This window comes from Serinus canaria, chromosome Z (assembly GCF_022539315.1).
Source record: "Serinus canaria isolate serCan28SL12 chromosome Z, serCan2020, whole genome shotgun sequence".
NCBI classification, from domain to species: Eukaryota; Metazoa; Chordata; class Aves; order Passeriformes; family Fringillidae; genus Serinus; species Serinus canaria.
In genome coordinates, this window is record NC_066343.1 from 33,897,272 (window position 1) to 33,914,150 (window position 16,879).

Genomic DNA, 16,879 nt, shown 5'->3' on the forward strand with positions numbered 1-16,879 from the left:
AACCATCCAAATCCTCCATCTTGAAATCGTTGACTATCTTGACTTTGATTAAATCCTTCCCTTAGATTTCTGTCTTGGGATTTTTTTTAATCTTTGGCCTGCAATTGCCTTTGAAGTTTCAGCTGAGTATTTGAATACAAAGCTAGCAAATGGCTCTGTTTCAACAGTTCTATCATTGAAATGTCCTCAGGGACGCTTATCTTGATTTGTGAAAAGAACCCAAAGTGAATTTGGAGATTACAAGTTTACTTTTTGCATTGGGTAATCATGAAATTATCACTAGAATAAGTGGTAACAGAAGTTCTTAAAAAAAGGCTTGCTGTATGAGGTTTATTTCTGAAACATCAAACAGAACAGATGCAAGAACCTAGAGTCTGAAGGTTCTTATTTAATTAAAAAAAAAGTCCATATCGTATCTGTATTAGCAATGTCTTGATAGTGCACCCATATAGTGTGAAAACAAATACAGCATTTAGATACAGAGGAAAGCCAGGAGTATATTCCTTCTTTGTATTTGCCCTATCATAAGAGTAGCAGTTGGGGGGCTGTACTGGGATTTATTTTGCTTTTGGAGAGTTTTAGTATTTGGATTGGTTTTGAATGGAAAGATGTATTAGCACTAGATCTCCTGGTGTTACAAAGGTTAGATAATGTTAAAAGTTATTACATTTCGTTATGTTCTAACTACCATCCTGTTACTTAAAAGGCAGGCTAGCAAAGAAGTATCAGAGAGTAAATTGTTTCCTATTGTATTTGATGCCATTGTAATGACTGAGCTTGCAGTCAAAATTCATCCTCATGTTGCGGAGACAAGTATTAAAAGCTGTGTAACTTTCTAGTGTTTTTGAATGCACAGTCATCTTTTTGCTTTTAAAAAAGAAAACTTTTTGGAGGCAGTAAATGTTTAGCAATTATTCTCTGACCACAGAAACCCATTCTGCAAAGCAGCTCTTTATAGCGTGCAGATGGATCATTTAGTTCTCTGCTCACCAGGGAGAGTTCCCGTGTAGGGAGTTAGCAAGTAAATGTATTAAATCTCGAGTAAGGCTGTGGAGAGGAATTAAATCTTCTTTAGTTAGCATTTGCCAAGAGAGATAAGCCTGTTTTATGACAGTATTCATTTGAGGGAAGGGGAAAACTATTTTTGGGCTTGGCAAGGTTGCTGAGCCTGCCAGCCAACAGTAAGCACTGCTGACTCCACCAAGGCAAGCCTAGCAGGTGAATGGGGCCCACTGAAGCCACAGATGTTCCTGCCATAACCCACTGAAACGTGGACTGCTATTAATACCTTGATCTACGCAATCTCCACTAATTTTAATTTTATTTTTTAATAGTCTGAAATTAGAGAAGAAATTGATACAAGACAGGAAAGGTAATCTTGGAAGCTGATGTTTTTGCTCTGTATCAGTTGAGATGCCAAAGCATGGTACATGGTTTTGTTTTTTCCTCATTATGTATCAAGCCAAAATAATACATCATGAAAAATAATTGTGTCTTGAAGAATAAGGAGAAATTGTGACAAATTTAAACAAAACTTCCTCTTCTACAGACAGTTAAAATGAGAGACTAGATAATCTTGATCAAAAAAAGGAAGGTGCACCATTTGGCATTTTATATATGGAACACTTCACATTGATTTGGATCTGGTTGGAAACACATTGCACAAAATCAGACTAGATAGATCAGATCAGCATGTTATTTCCTTTCTAATGTATTGTACTGTGCCCTGTACTTTTGGGACACAAATAAATAAGGAATTACATAAAAAATGTGTTTAGATGCATGATATATTAATATAACTTAAGTAATTAATAAATATGCTATGAGCAGTGTATTTTTGCAGCATATGAAATAAGTAAAAACTATATGTATAAAACAGTTACTAAAAATAACACTCAAAACATTTGGGTAAATGCTAAAACGTTGGCAGTAGGAAAGTTATCCTTCCCTTGTGATAGCTTGATGATATAAACAAGTGTTAATTTTAAAAAAGTTCTTCTCAATACAAACATAACTGTGTCTGTGTTAGTTTTAGAGAAGAGTGATTAAAACAGGGACTTACTGCTTGTGACTTAAATACCAAATTTTGTTATTCTTAGTGTGGGGTGCAAAGATCCAGCCTGTCCCTGCCACTGATTTGTTGCTCATGCAGACATTGAGGACAGTGGGTATTCTGTTCTCTGGTTTCTTACAGTTTAGTTTACTGAGATTCTGAGATGTAAGTAGGACATCATACAGCTGGATAAAGAATATTTCTGTGTGGAGAAAAAGAGTTGGCATTATTTCTTGTTTTTTAAAGTGGGATAAAATAAATGGGTAAGCAATAGGAGAAAGATGCCATATGTGTGCATTTTATAAAGAAGCATTGTTTTCGGAGATTTTGTATCACAATATGGCAATAATATGTCATCCCCCCTGAATTTGTTCAGTTTCCACCATGTACTTTAGTGCACATTCCTCATCTGCACCTGTAGTACCCCTTTCATTTGAGGACTGCCTGCTGCACATAGAATCCACAGACTTTTGTGTTGTAGGATCCTTCGCAATGCTGTTGTCACTTACATTTCACTTAGACTTGGATTTCTGATATGTCTGTCACAGCCATCTCAAGATATCTGGTGTAGAATTAGCAGAATGTGCTCTTCTGGAGCTTATCAGATTCCTTTGCTTTTGGTACCCACCAAGTGTAGGCTGGCACTTGACTTTGGAATACCTTTGTAAGAAACTTCATACAGAAGTTGATTTCACTTGCATCTTCAGCTTCTATCAGGAAAGTAGTTGTCAGCCTCCCAAGATCTAAGTGATACCACTTAATAGTTTTTTAATATGTTTGAGACCTTGGTTACTCTGCATGTCTTAAGCTTGGTGGTTTTGGTTTGTTTTTTTTTTGTTTGTTTTTTTTTTTGTTTTTTGGTTTTTTTTTTTTTTTTTTTTTTTTTGGTTTTTTTTTTTTTTTGTTGTTTTTTTTTTTTGGTTTGTTTTTTTTTGTTTTGTTTTGTTTTTTTGTTTGTTTTTTGGGTTTTTTTTGTTGTTGTTGTTGTTTTGATTTGTTTAGTTTTTTTGAGAGGCCCTCCCACGGAGAGCAGAGAGGGGTGCATTACTGCGGGAAGAAGAAACAATTCCCAAACTTGTCTTTTTCATGCAGGCAGAAAGCATGCTTAATTCACAAGTGTTGCCATCACCTATGAAAGGGCTTGAGCTAAAGAAGCACAGCCTGACCTCTGGACAAAATCTGGAGAAAGTGAAAAGAGATAACTTCTTCCCTGAAAGCCAAAAATACAGGGGAGTAGAAAGGAAATTTTACATACTTCTGGACTTCTCAGTATGTTTAAAGAAACAAATTACACTTTGAAGTTCTTGCAACAAGTAGTCTTTGGAACTATGAAAAACAACATTTCAGTTAAATGTTGGTGCCTTTGCTGAAGGGCAGGTTGAATACATGGTATAATTAGTTTTTAGGCAAAAGTTTAACATTGTTTAAAGTTTCAAGAAACTTGCAGGGTTAAAATATTTTGTGTGATGCAACTGTTGGAGGCTTTCTGATTTCTAATCTGGTATTTCGAAGGAAATGCTGCTGTGTGGGTGCAAAGTGTCACTTGCAGGTTAAGAATAGAAAAGATGAATTTTTACTTTATTTCTATGGTAACTGAAAGGTGATCCTGTTTCTTTGCTTCTACTACACATTCAGAACAAGGCTTCTTAGGTGGGTCTTCACGCTATTTCCATTCCTCTCAAGACATTTAACACACAAGCCTGCATCTCTTCTGCTTTGGTTTCAAGATCAGTTTTTCTTTCAATGGTGTAAAGATTGCGGGTATGTACTTTGCAATCCAAATTCTTCAGCTTTCTGTCAAGGGAACAAACTGAGTAAAGCCATTAGTGATGGGACTTCATGTTCCACTTCCAGGATCCTTTTACAGGTCTTTTCCTCTCATCTCATCATTGTTGTGCTCCATGTCACCCCTTGGCCTCCTAGTAAAAGGGGAAGTGCTTTGGCACAAGGCAAAGAGGAAAAAATACTTGAATACAGATTTTAAGCGTTTTTTGTCCACAGATACCGAGTGTTTTAGCAACTTGACCTAAACTGTCGGAAAAGATAACAGTCAAGTTAGCTAATCATAATATGAACCTTCTTCTGTTTCCCTCCTGCTAGGAAAAAAATCCAGGGAATGCAAATAGAGGACACAGGATTCATTGTAGTTAGGCTGGCATTTATTTAGGTTGGGACATTTATTTCTTTAGTTCGAAACATCTTGAAAACAAAGCTTTAGATGGTACAAATACTCAGGGGTGTGTATGTTGAAGTTCTTTGCACTAGTGTCATAAATGTCCATTTGTTTTATAGATGACCTTTAGTCACGTTTCAGTACTGCTTATTACTAGATCAGTGGTATGTGAATGTATTGTAGGGGTATTTATGGTATGAGGTCAAGCAGTTTGAGGTATGGGTGAAGCCTATGGCATTAAATTTTGCTGAGCCCTGTCAGCATTTTTTATTTCTTTTTAACATGAAGTGTTTTATGTGTTCCCCTCCTGAAAGTCATGGTGATTATCTCAGCTGATCAGCCACAGCTTCTGTGGCCCTGGAGAAGACAGGGCCACTTTTCAAGCACTGCACTTCTTAACTCCCAGAACAAAAAATCAGTCCTTCACAACAAATCAGTCGTGCAAGATGGTTTGTGAGCTGCACAAGGAGACAGCACAGAATGCCACAGATGGTAGAGGGAAATGAGTATAACTATGTTTCATTTCTTTTTAAGTAGGAGATAAATGCGCTGCTTCTTTCAAATTCGATTTACTGAAAAAAATCAATCTCGTGTTAATTCTTAACATTAGCATGTGTACATTGTTATGCATGTATTCTTCTCATGTATCTTACTGATTCAAGGCCTCAAAAAATACAGCTTCAGAACAAAATCCTGGCAAAGCTAGTATTTATGGTGTCCTCTGTAAGACGTTTGTAACCTTTTCAAGCATGTTCCCCTACTGCATTCTCCTGTAAAGAGATGAGTTTTTGCAGTGCTCCCCATGTCTCTTGACATATTCTTATTGATCAGTTTGGTTGTGGCTGAGACCATGTCTACAGGAACAGTATGTTCTAGTAGGATCAGCTGTGTAGGACAGCAGAACAGTTGCTGTTGGGGAGTCATGATGTGCATTGGATGTCTTGTGATCTACTCCAGCCTGGTTCACCTGGTTCATTGGCCTCAATGTCTGATAGCAATTGGAGAGCATCTGTTAGTCTTCTAGTTCAGCTTATTTTTTAAAAAGTGTAATTTTTTGCACTCCAGGGTTAGTCTAAAATTAAAATTGAATCATGATTAGTGAGCACTGGTAAAGTTGCTTCAAAAGCATTCTTGAGATCCAAGCTAAAATAGTAATGTAAATGCAAGCTGGGTACTCCTGCAGAAAAAAAATAAGTCCATCAATTTTTTTATTTGCTTTCACGGTGAACTGTTTTGTGGCACTGCATTTAAATACTGTTCCACAGCTTCATGGAGCTCCCATCAGTGGGCACATGTTAGGGGATAGCAGGCTGATGACCTCTGATAAGGAACTCAGTTAAGATAGGAGACATGGTTTGGTGGCAGTGCAGTTTAAGGAGTGGTTACTGGTTGACTACCTGATGATTAGTGGAGAATCATTTACAGTCATTTACAAGATCCAGCACTTCATTAATGGCATCCCACTGATCTTAAGTTAAGGGGTAAAATAAGTTACTTTGAACAACAACAAAAAAAACCTTAAATTATTTTAAAAACTCAGGAACAAGATAAGAAAAATTTAAAGTCTGAGTTTGTCTATATCTTCTCTGTATGAAAACTGTTAAAATGAATTATGGGTGTTTTTTGTAGATACCTACATTTGGTTGCTGTTTTTTTTAAAAGAGGGAGGGGGCAACTGCTGCAGGCATTAAATAATTTTAGGTGTTTTAATTAAAGCAGTGCATTTTCATACAGCTGTCTAGATCATCTTTCTGTGTCAACATTACAGCATATTACAGTTCATCAGGGTGTAAATACAGTTTTTTTACAGCTGGAATATTTTATTTGATCAGTGGATTGACTTTGCAAAATTCTTTGGAATTAGAGAATTCACTAGTAGTTTTAGCATAGATCAGATCATTGTATTTAGCTATTCCTGCAGAATTTCATTTGTTCCTCCTCATCCCAGCTATTCATAGCATGCAAGAAGGTACTGAAACCTACTGAAATCTCCTTTTGTAATAGGAGAAAAGGAGCAGGACAGGTTTCGTACTTGCTGGCTAAACCCTATGATGTATTCTCATAGGTATGGGCTCTGATTCATAAGGATTTCATCTGTAACTAGTGAAGTAGTAGGTAGCCCACTCGAGGCATGTACCTTCATGCCTTGAGTCTGTGTGGTCTTACACTCTCATAGCCAATTAGAAATGGAGATGATTAAAAACAAGACTGAGTGAGCTTTAAGGTAATGGTAAGGTTTCACTTGAGCTCAAGTAAGTTTTTAGCTGTTAAACTCTACTTTGTGCAGCATACCTTAAAGTGAGATACTGGAACTCTGTTTCGTGGCTGGTTTTTCTTTTCCAAAGGCAGGCATTTTTCAGAGTATGGGCACGTGGTGACTACACACTGCATGAATTGCTCTGTGTAAGCTCCTGGCTCTGGCCTAAAAAATGAGGGTAGGGTTTTCTCGTTTTTATCCTTTAAATGCAATGCTTAGCTGGAGGCAGGCAACCAAAGCAGCTTTAATTAGGGAAGTTCTTTACTGCCTCTATTTTTTTTTTACTTTCATGTTATTAGATTACTAAAAAATGAAGCTCTGACTCTGAAAATTAGGAAGCAGAGGTTAAGCAATCGTTGCCTTCTGTCGCATGGTATAGGAATCAGAAAAGTCCCTGAGCTGGCATTTTGCCTTAGTACTGCACTGCACCCCTTCAGCTCACAGTTGAGAATCATGAAGACTGGAAGTTATCTTGAGTGTATGGGTTCAGAGTTCAGTAAGGGTACGTCTGTGACTAACCCTGCTCAAACTCAAGGCACTGTTCTGGACATTGCCATGAAGTATATTGCAAACAGTGACATCAGGGCATGCAGATTAGAAATTCTGGAAGTTAGTGGCTTCATAGACTATTCTAACTTGCTTTAATCCTTAATTCTTGTTTTGAATGACTCAAATTTGATCTGTCCCACCGTTACTTAAATCCAAATATAGGCAGAAGTTATTGTATGAAACATTGCTAATACTGTTTAAATATATGGAATTTACTACGGTTATTAACTAATGTTTTGTTGGCCTCCGTGCTGGGAGTGGTATCCATGCTTGTCTGGTACACATCCTGCAAGTAAAAAGGACATTAGTGTCATGGTTAACCGCAGAATTTGGTCTCTGATTTTTGACTCTGTTAAAGTACCTTACAGTGTATGCAATATCCTTCCTATGGATGGTTAACTTTTGCCTTTATAACAGATACCATTTCTGCCTTTCCAGTGAATCTCAAATATTTTCTTTGCTTTCCTTTCAGAAAAGACGACGGCGGATTGATCGAAGCATGATTGGGGAGCCGACAAACTTTGTTCACACAGCTCATGTAGGATCTGGAGACCTATTCAGTGGAATGAATTCAGTAAGCATGAGTGGATGAACATCATTTCATATTAGACAGAATACAGGAACACTGTATTTGTATGTTGTAGCTGAAGCAATGAGTCTTTCAGCTATAAGAAAGCATCTCTGCAAACTGGAGAATGACCTGATAGCATTTTAATTCCAAGTCCTAAGCACTTGCATTCAAGAATACGGATTATATACTTTTAAATTCCTGGATTTATTGATAACGCATTTTTGATGCTGTATAAATCATACAGAATACTTTCTAAACTAAAAATTCACTCTGGTTATATCTATGAACCAAAATAGATGTATACTTGAAAATATACTCAGGTATTATATAGAGAAATCCAAGTGTCTTACAGTTGACTAGATTTCTTACCTTAAATGCCTCAAGCTGTTTTAAATATAATTCCTGTAGAATTCTAACTTATGTCAGTTTATGTGCACACAAATTTATGTTTGGGTGTTCTTGCTGAGCTTTTTCTATATTCTGTAGCCCAGTTTGCAGTGTGAATTATTTCCAGAGCAAGCAGTGCCACAGTGAGATTTTGTAGCTTCCTGTAGAAGATGGCTGCAATAAATATTATTAGCCCACTGAAAGTGAAAAAACAGAAGCTAAGATAAATAATGAAAATGAGCTTATGGAAAGACATGTATCTTTTAGAGCTTCAAATTTTTGTGAAATATCAATCTATTTCTAAGGTCAATAATATAAAATATAGAAAATGGTTGTATGTAGATGAAGAATACTTCTTGACTTTATTAGTAGTCTTTAAAGGAAAACATATTTGGAGATGACAAAGACTAGTTGACAAAGAGGAAAAATCTCTGTCAGGTATCAGAATAGAAAACAGAGCTAAAAAAGCTTAAATGTAAGCAAGAGAGGTCATTTGTAGCTTCAGCTAGTTTAAGTTGATGTTACTGAGATCAGACAAAAATTTTTTGTAGCTTAGCGTGTAATGAGGAAGGACAAAGGTAGAAAATTCAACATCAAAAAATGCAATACCTTTTTTCGAAAACAACACTTTGTTGGAAATGATTTTCAGTCAGACCTCTGTAAGCAAGATTCCAAACACAGATTCCACTTGATAAATTTTAGTTAAAGCTGGTTCCTTATTTAATGTGATATATTACTTTAATATTTAAAGCTATTATAAATTGAAATGATAGACTGATAATATTGTGACCAGCTCGTTTGATTACTTTTTTAAAGTGTGGCTTTTGCTTTTTCAGTAATTGTTGTCTCTCCTGAGAGAACCTTCCTCATTCTCACAGCTGAGCTGCCTTATTTGAGATTTGTGTAGGTGGCCTGAAGCTTTATTTTTTTCACTTTCTGCCTGTTTGCTCTCATCCTTTTCTTGCATAATAACCAGTTTATCCCCAGATAGTAGGTAATTGTTATTGTCTCTCTACATAAACTTTTTCATTTTGTATGCTTCTAAATAGCTTTTTCTCTTTTTCTTCTTTTTTCATTTTGATAATGTGCTGCTTCAATGACTAGCAAGATTTTTCTGATCCTAGATGGAAATAATCATTCCCACTCCCCTTGCTTCAGAAACTCAAATCTCTGTTTTCTCATGCTGCATATTTTCTGCCTCTTTGGTGGTCTCCACATTCATTCTTTGCAGTTTAAATTCCAAGATTACAGTGTTCACCTTCACATGTTCTTCTGCTGCACAATTTCCTTTATAGTATGGACATTATATTCCCTCAGGAACCTCTTTGTACTTTCTTTTTTTAAATAACTTAGGTAAATACCTGCAATTTAATGACAATTTTTCTATTTACATTTGGTTCTTTATTCACTTTCTGTCTGCCTTGTGCCTTTTTTCATCAGCATTATTCTTTGTTATACATCCTTACAATTCTGACTGAATAGTTTTCTGACTATTCAGAATATTTCTGAAATATTTTGCTTTTTTGTTTTCCTTCGCTGTAGAGTGCCTTGCTTCTTTGTCAGAGGTATACTTAAACAGCAGGAGCCCTCTGTGCACTTGTTCATTTCCATCCCTGTTTTGCTTTCACAGTCCATGGTGAAATCTCTTTCTTCTGAGGCTTCATATTCTTCAGTTCAGTCTTTGATTTCATGTATTTCATGTAGTTTCCCATTGTTTTCTTAAGATCTGTCTGTGCTCTTTCCTAATTCTGAAAGGGAAGGTAAAATAAAGGAAAGAAGGAAATTTCATGAGATGCATAAGCACCACAACTGTTTGCATGACCCTTAATGGGTACAATCCTCTTTCCTTCCCAAAGTCTTTAAAATCCTTAAGTCCCATCTAAATTAGACATAAGAGAGAAGAACCTCATATCATCAGAAAAATGCAAAAGCATCTTTGGGAAAAGAAAGAAACCAAAGATTGCATTTCACAATGCTTGTTCTCATTTCTCAGCCTCAAAAGGAGAGTGTTTCAGAAAGAATGCCACCTTAAAAGCCTACAGATGTTAGACCTCTTTTGCTTAGCAATTCTAGCATTGTATGTCTCCTACGAAAGTGTTCATATACAAAATAGCTACTGAAATGTTAATGACTAGTTCCATTTGTTGCATTCTCTGTTTTAAGGGCAGTAGTCTCTGCATATGAAGACTGATACTTCCTTATTCAGTTACTCATGTGTGACTCACGAACCAGAGAAATTACTCTAACTCCTAGAAATACTCTTGAAAACCTACACTTCAGCCTTGCAATTTGTGTCGATTTGCTACTCTCTAAAATTTTCAAGTCTTGTAAGCAAGTTTTTAGGTGGGAAGGTGATGTGGCCTGGGGATTTTTATAGGATTTTTTATGCTGGAGCCAGAGTTCATTCGTGTAAAGTTACCAGGATCCTATATTCACTCTTGTGAATACATTTATGCATAGATTCATTATTTTCTGAGGAAAAAACTTGAATTCAGACCTTGTTTTTTTCCATGGGCAGCAAAAGATGCTTAGTGAAGAAGATGAGCAGCTTCTTAAATATGTCCCCATGCATTTCAGCACACTCTTTTACTGAGTTTGTAGTCTTTGATGTCAGATGCACTAGAAAATTGGCCCTGAACAGTTTTCCCTGAAGAAGAATAAGATGGTAGTATTGCTTTGCTGCAGCTGTATCACTTATTTCAGCAAAAGACTAAAGCATAAATTGGCTTTACGTTGCGTTGCTTAAATACATAAAAACACGATCCTTTGCATAGCATTGCAATATGCTGCTGAAGATACAGATCAAAAAAACAGGCTCTTTTGTCACATAGGTTTGAAAAAACTGCATGGAAGAATGAGTTTGCTGATGCATTTTATGCATTTGCATGTGTTTTACTTGTGGAAAAGAAAATATATTTCTTTTGTTTTTGTAGACAGGGAATGTTGTGCAAGCTGCTTGGAAATATTTCTCCTGTGCTATTTTAATACACCACAGTGATGTTCCAGTGGTGTTTTTAGGTCTCTGTGAAGGAGGAGCATAGATGAAATAATTGCAAGTGGTGCCCTGCAGGCATAGCCTTGAATTAATGTTATTTTCTACTCTTTGTGTAGTTGTTATGTATGCTCTGGGATGCAGAGAAAAAAGGGCCAAACCTTTAAGATTCAAGTTGTCTTCCTCCAGGCACTTGGACATGATTATTTTGACTCATGCAACACAAGCAGGAACTATGGGTTTCCTTTTCTGTTTGGTGATGGAGGCAGTGAAAGTCATAGCGGATGTGCATGTCTTGAAACATGAGGTGTGAAACAGGGGGCACAAAGATTTATATGCATCAGGCTAAAAATACCTTCAAATAAGGAGGTATTCAGGAAAGTTCGGATCAACTGTGGTTTAAAAAATAAATGCCCTCCATTTAAAGGAACAATATAAATTAAGGGAAGCATTGTACATTGTCACATAAATAGATAAATAAAAAATCTTCCACAAACCAAAAGGTCCTTTTTGATGTAGAAAATCCTATTTTAGCCTTGTTTTAATGATCTGAATTAGTCATACAGATATTTGCAAGTTGGAATGATGTTAACTTAGTGATAAACTTATGCTTTATCATGATTGCCAGAGAATGTTTTCCATGTAACAAGATAAATTTTAGTTTGTCAGGTGGAGCCCATGCCAGTAAAAGATTTTATTTTTTTTTTAAATTATTTTTTGATTAATCAAGTGGGTCAGTGAAACCATGAATCAGCCAGTTTTCTTTAGGAGAGAGGAAAAACTTTTGCCTCAGCACCACTTCTTTGATCTTTTCTGCTGAGCTACGTGCTGAAGTTGAAATTTCAGCAAGACTTGGATGCACGTGTCCTTGTGCAAAAGTAATACAGCTTTACTGGTAACAAAGGAGAACTGGGAAACTAAACCTAGAGAAAAAATAAAATTAAAAGCAAGATGATGCTATGACTCATTGTTATTCTTCTTTCCTCTACCCCTCTTTTCCCTTTTATCCCCAGGTCAGCTCAATTCAGAATCAGATGCAATCCAAGGGAGGCTATGGAGGTGGCTTATCTGCAAATGTTCAAATGCAGCTTGTAGATACAAAGGCAGGATAACCTTGGGGATAACTTTCCTGTAAGTATTTCCTTCTACTTCTTAGGCACTGTTAGAGCAGTATGAAAAATAATGATACTGCTTTATAATTTTCTCCCTATAAAAACCTGTGTCCTTATGATGACCAGTTTTTAAATCCATTTCTGAGTAAAAAAATAGAATATTCTTTATTCTTTAGAATATTCTTAAAAGAATATTCTAAAATTAGAATATTCTTTTAAGAATGTTACTTTTTCACAGAATGGAGTGCAGGTTGTTCTGACTGTGTCAGTCTGACTTCAAGCGCGTTTTAACTAAAGGTGATCTTGTAGGCCAGTCTTTACAGGTGAAGTTAGTTGTAAAACAAATCTCATAAGAAGTTTGTGATGTGATTATAGTACCACTTTTGCAGCGGTTCCATAATATGTATGGTGTTAAGTCAATGTATAGCAGTATTGAGTTGGAAAATGGGCAGAATGCTCAAAACTTGGTTTAATGCATGTTTTCTGTCTTTTAGGTTTATGTGAGTTCCTGTATCTTCTTTCCTGTGTCCTCTCTTTTGCCTTGGTGACTGCTTTCTGTGCTCCTGACAAGAGAAGTGATGGCTCATTGTTCACCCTTCGTGATTAGTCCAGTGAAAAGTTGCTGTTCTGCTCTGATGATGCCACTTATCAGATTGGTCCGACTGTGCCTTTCAGTGGCATGCACGCATTGGCCTCTACCAGTATCATGGACGTAGAGCTATTTAGGATTGGTTGTCAGTTTTTAGTTGTTCTAAGGCACATTAAAGAACCAATCTTAGCTTTCCTCATTCCTCAGAAATACTAATGCACAACATTCTGTTGCTTTTTAGTCCTTTAATCTTTTCTCCACTCAAATAGTTTAGAAATGAAATGAGTTTCCACTAGTGTCTTTAATTACCTAATGTTGACTGAATTTTTGAAAGGTCTGAGACCTGCAAGCACAAATAATTATTTCATACAGAATCAACAGAGTAGATGAACGCATGCTTTGTGAGGTTGCTTTTTATGGTGGCCTGCTTGGTGCTAAAAGAAAAAAAAAAATTGCTTACTGCAGATGTGAAAAATTTTGCTGTGGCACCAAGTCATGCCTATTTCTGAAAAAGGACTTGTAACTTAGCTGCTTCAGTCATGTCTTTATTTTAGTTTTTATCCAATTGGTCTTGAAATAATAAAGAGAGAGCTTGCATTCATGAGGCATTTGTTGTAAATGTTCAGTATATTTATTTTGAAAGAGCTGACCTTGAGACTGTAAACCAGTGTAGTACCGTATCTAAGTGTTGTGGAATCGCTTTAGTCTATTTACACAGAAGAGCAACATGTTTGGCTGCTTCTTTTTCTTTCTACAGTTTTCCTTAATTTCAACCTGTACAGTCATTTCTAGTAGCAGCATGTCAGACTGCCTGCAATATTGGCTGAAAAGTTTAGTAGACCTTTCTAAGTAGTTGGCAGTTTCTGTGTACTAAATATTTAGGGCCATGGAAGTTGCTAAGAGCGACATAGTAATCTGGCAGAACAGGTGCCAATGAAAACAACATACAGGGTGACTTTTTACTAAGTCAGTAAAATGCCTTTTGCTCAGGTTCCAAAGCATGTTTCTTTCACGTGTTGTGAAACTGCAATTTAATATTGCACTGTTTTCAGATTATCTCTATAAATGGTCCCTTTTTTTGCTTCTTGCTGGTGGTTTTAGAGAAGTCAATTACTTGAGGCCTGGTTACATTAGATTTATATGAGGGAAAAAGACCCAAACCATTAAAACAAATAAGGCATAAGTGATCCTAATAAAATCCATTTCTATATGCAAATATGCATGTAGACTGCTACCATAAATGGTTCTTTATTCTCCTTCTATCCTTTCCCTGATTTCATATTGCCACAGCTTTCTGGTTGATTTAAATATCTGTGAACCTACCTAAGCTTCTCTCTCTGTTTGTAAACAACACATAAAATTCACAGCTGTGGAGGTAGTTTGCCTTCCCTAGGTTGTATTTCAGTGGTAGATGTCACTTATCTGGTTGAATAGTTCAAAGTAGGTTGGATAGTGTTCACTGATAAAGATGCTGATTCCTGATGAGATGTTCAATTGTCTGGATGCATAAGTACATGGCGGTGCAGCGATACATATATTTTTTTTAGGGGTTAGCATTTCCAATGCCACTTTAACAATGACTCTTAAATATACTACAAAACTATTATAAAATTATTTGATCTTTGTTATTGGTAATAGCAGTTTAAATTTTTCTTGCCAAACCTATCTTGCACTTGCCAAAATGTTTTCAGCTCAATAGCCAGGAAAAAAATTGACATATTTTTATAACAGACATACTTTTTTTGTACATTGTGTTCATTCTTGAATAAAGTCAGTTCAGTGTTGGCTTGTAGATATTAAAAGGAAAGTATTGACTTTGATTCAATAAATGTTTTCTTTCAGTTGGTGGCCTACCCTTTTTCCTTTCCGTAAATTATGTTTGCGTTAGAAAAACACTTGCATCTTACAGACAGATTTGTGGTGAAAAGAGTTACTTATTAGTGTCAATAAATAAATAGCAAGCTTGAGTTTTTTTCACGGCACTTGACCCTTTTGTTGCCAAATGGATTAACCTGTAATTTTATCAGTATTATTGTTGCATTGATTTAACAAATATGCCAGGGCCCTCTGCAAGGAAGGGAGAGTGTCCTAAAAATACTTTGGAAATGTTTCCTTTTGACTGCAACTCATATGTGTGTTACTTTCCTGATTGTTTCCATAGTAATCTGCTTTCCTGCAGATTACTATGGTGGTCAGTAAAAGACTTGTCACCGTAATATGCTCATCTGCATTAAAAGTACCTGCAAGACACAGTATTCTCTGCTCTCTATTTGGGTCAATTAATTTTTATATTTGACACTCTCAGAGTTTAATCCTTAAGCACTAACTTACTACTTTAAATTTCATTCTAAATTCTTCTCAAGACTGATAATGAATTCTTTAGCTCATGCCAAGTCAATTAAATTGCCAGTTGAGGGGAAAAAAGGAAATAAGATTTTAAAATAAAATATAGATGGAGATAAATCCGTGCTATACTAACCAACTAACTTCTTTTTTTTTTAATGCTGAGGTTATAGACACTTATAACTGTCTACAGAGGTCTGTTTTGAAGACCAAAACATGGGACCATGGGAATGAGTGTCATGGGATCAGAGATAATCTGTTACAGGGAGCATTGATAGTTTGGCCATGGAAAAACATCAAGCTTTTTCTGAATAAACCATCCAAAACAACAAACACAAAAAACAACAGCAAACCAACAAGAAACAAAACAAGAAATAAAACCAACATAAACAACCCAAACAAAACCACAAAGAAACAAAACAAAAACAAAAAAAACCCCAAAACAACACAAAAATACCCAAAAGGAAAACTCACCCAAAACAGAACGTTTGGGCTTTGCAGCAGTGAATGCATCTGCTGGAAAGACTAATTCCACATTTTTAGAGCTCTTTTTCCATGTACTGTGCTCACCAGCTTTGTTTAGAGTATTTCGCTTGGTTTGGGGGCACAGAGCACGTTGAACATGTTGCTAAAAGAACAACCAGATCATCACCAAGAGTCAGCCATCCTCATGCAGTATGATTCATTTCTGCTATCAGTGGTAATTCCATCTATCTGCACTGCACAGGAAATCACTTTCTACCTTCACACAAGACAAGAGAAATTATAAGTTCAGATTTGAAGCAAGTTTTCTATTAAACCTGGAAAACACAAAGTGCTGGTTGAGTTGGCAATAAATTGCTGAATACCAGACTTGCTTCCTTCAGTATGGTCCATATATGAATAACCAAGTTGTCATAAGCTGTATTCACTTGTAGCTATTTAAGCATTTGTTTGAGCTGCATTGTCTATAGGCAAGTTCATGGTTTGTCAGGGGTGTTTTTCAAGAAATTTGGTAGATTGTTTTTATATACAAGATAGTAACAGAGCCTATCAGCAGGAAATAACAGTTGAATGTTATGTTTGGTTATCAGTTCTTTCAAGTGAAGTGAACATCACTAAGCAGTAAGAAAGCTTTATATATTGATGTCAGCATTTTAGGACTACTAGTCTTCTACCAGTGCCCTGCATGTCAGAGTCCTCAGCATATCCCTGTTTCCCAGGAATATGCTTTGCATACTGTGCCTTCAGTTCCAGGAGGGAGTTGTTGGCTTTCAGATTTTTTAATTTCTCATCAATCTTTGTAGGTCCTAATTGATTTGAAATTATCTGCCTGGCAAAATAAACATACATCAAATTTGTGCCTTTCCTGCTGGGAAGGTCCAGGTGAATGACTGCAGTTGATGGAGCGTGGTGTGAGGAACTCTAATGCACCACAGAGGAGCCTGGGTTTGTCTTTTGCACCTGCTGTCACTCACTCTGATCCCTTATCCAGTGTGTGTGGTTGGCTGTTGTTGTGCAAGGCCAGTTCTTAAAACATTGCCTCAAGGAGGAAAATGAGTACTGCTTGAAACTGATTTTGAAGTCCTCAGCTTTTTTGAAATGTGGTATCTCTAGGGAAATGGCTGTTCTGAAACAGTTTTCCTTGGGAAATCATCTTTACAACTATCAATAAAACTTTCAAAGAACCATAAACCTTGGAAAATAGTACTATTTCAAAGTGGTTGATGCTAATGGACATTCTGGCACTCCACAGATTTTTTTTACTTGTCAAAATTCCACCTTCTGGAGCATTAAAAATAATCTCATGTATGGTATGTGCATTAAGCAGTAGAGTAATGCATTGATATGGAGGTATTGCACAGCATTTCATT

The 16,879-nt window shown here is 36.3% G+C and overlaps 1 protein-coding gene across 8 annotated transcripts in view; it reads left to right on the plus strand.

The window, feature by feature from the left end:
- CDC42SE2 (CDC42 small effector 2) overlaps positions 1-14,524 on the plus strand; it is an 83,706-nt gene extending 69,182 nt beyond the window's left edge. For all 8 annotated transcript variants that reach the window (XM_050986756.1, XM_050986757.1, XM_050986755.1 and 5 more), the window contains 3 exons: positions 7,505-7,606; positions 11,996-12,113; positions 12,589-14,524. In XM_050986756.1, the coding sequence (XP_050842713.1) occupies positions 7,505-7,606; positions 11,996-12,094 (201 nt within the window). In that variant the 3' untranslated portion in view covers positions 12,095-12,113; positions 12,589-14,524. The remainder of the gene's footprint in view (positions 1-7,504; positions 7,607-11,995; positions 12,114-12,588) is intronic.
- Positions 14,525-16,879: the final 2,355 nt, after the last annotated feature.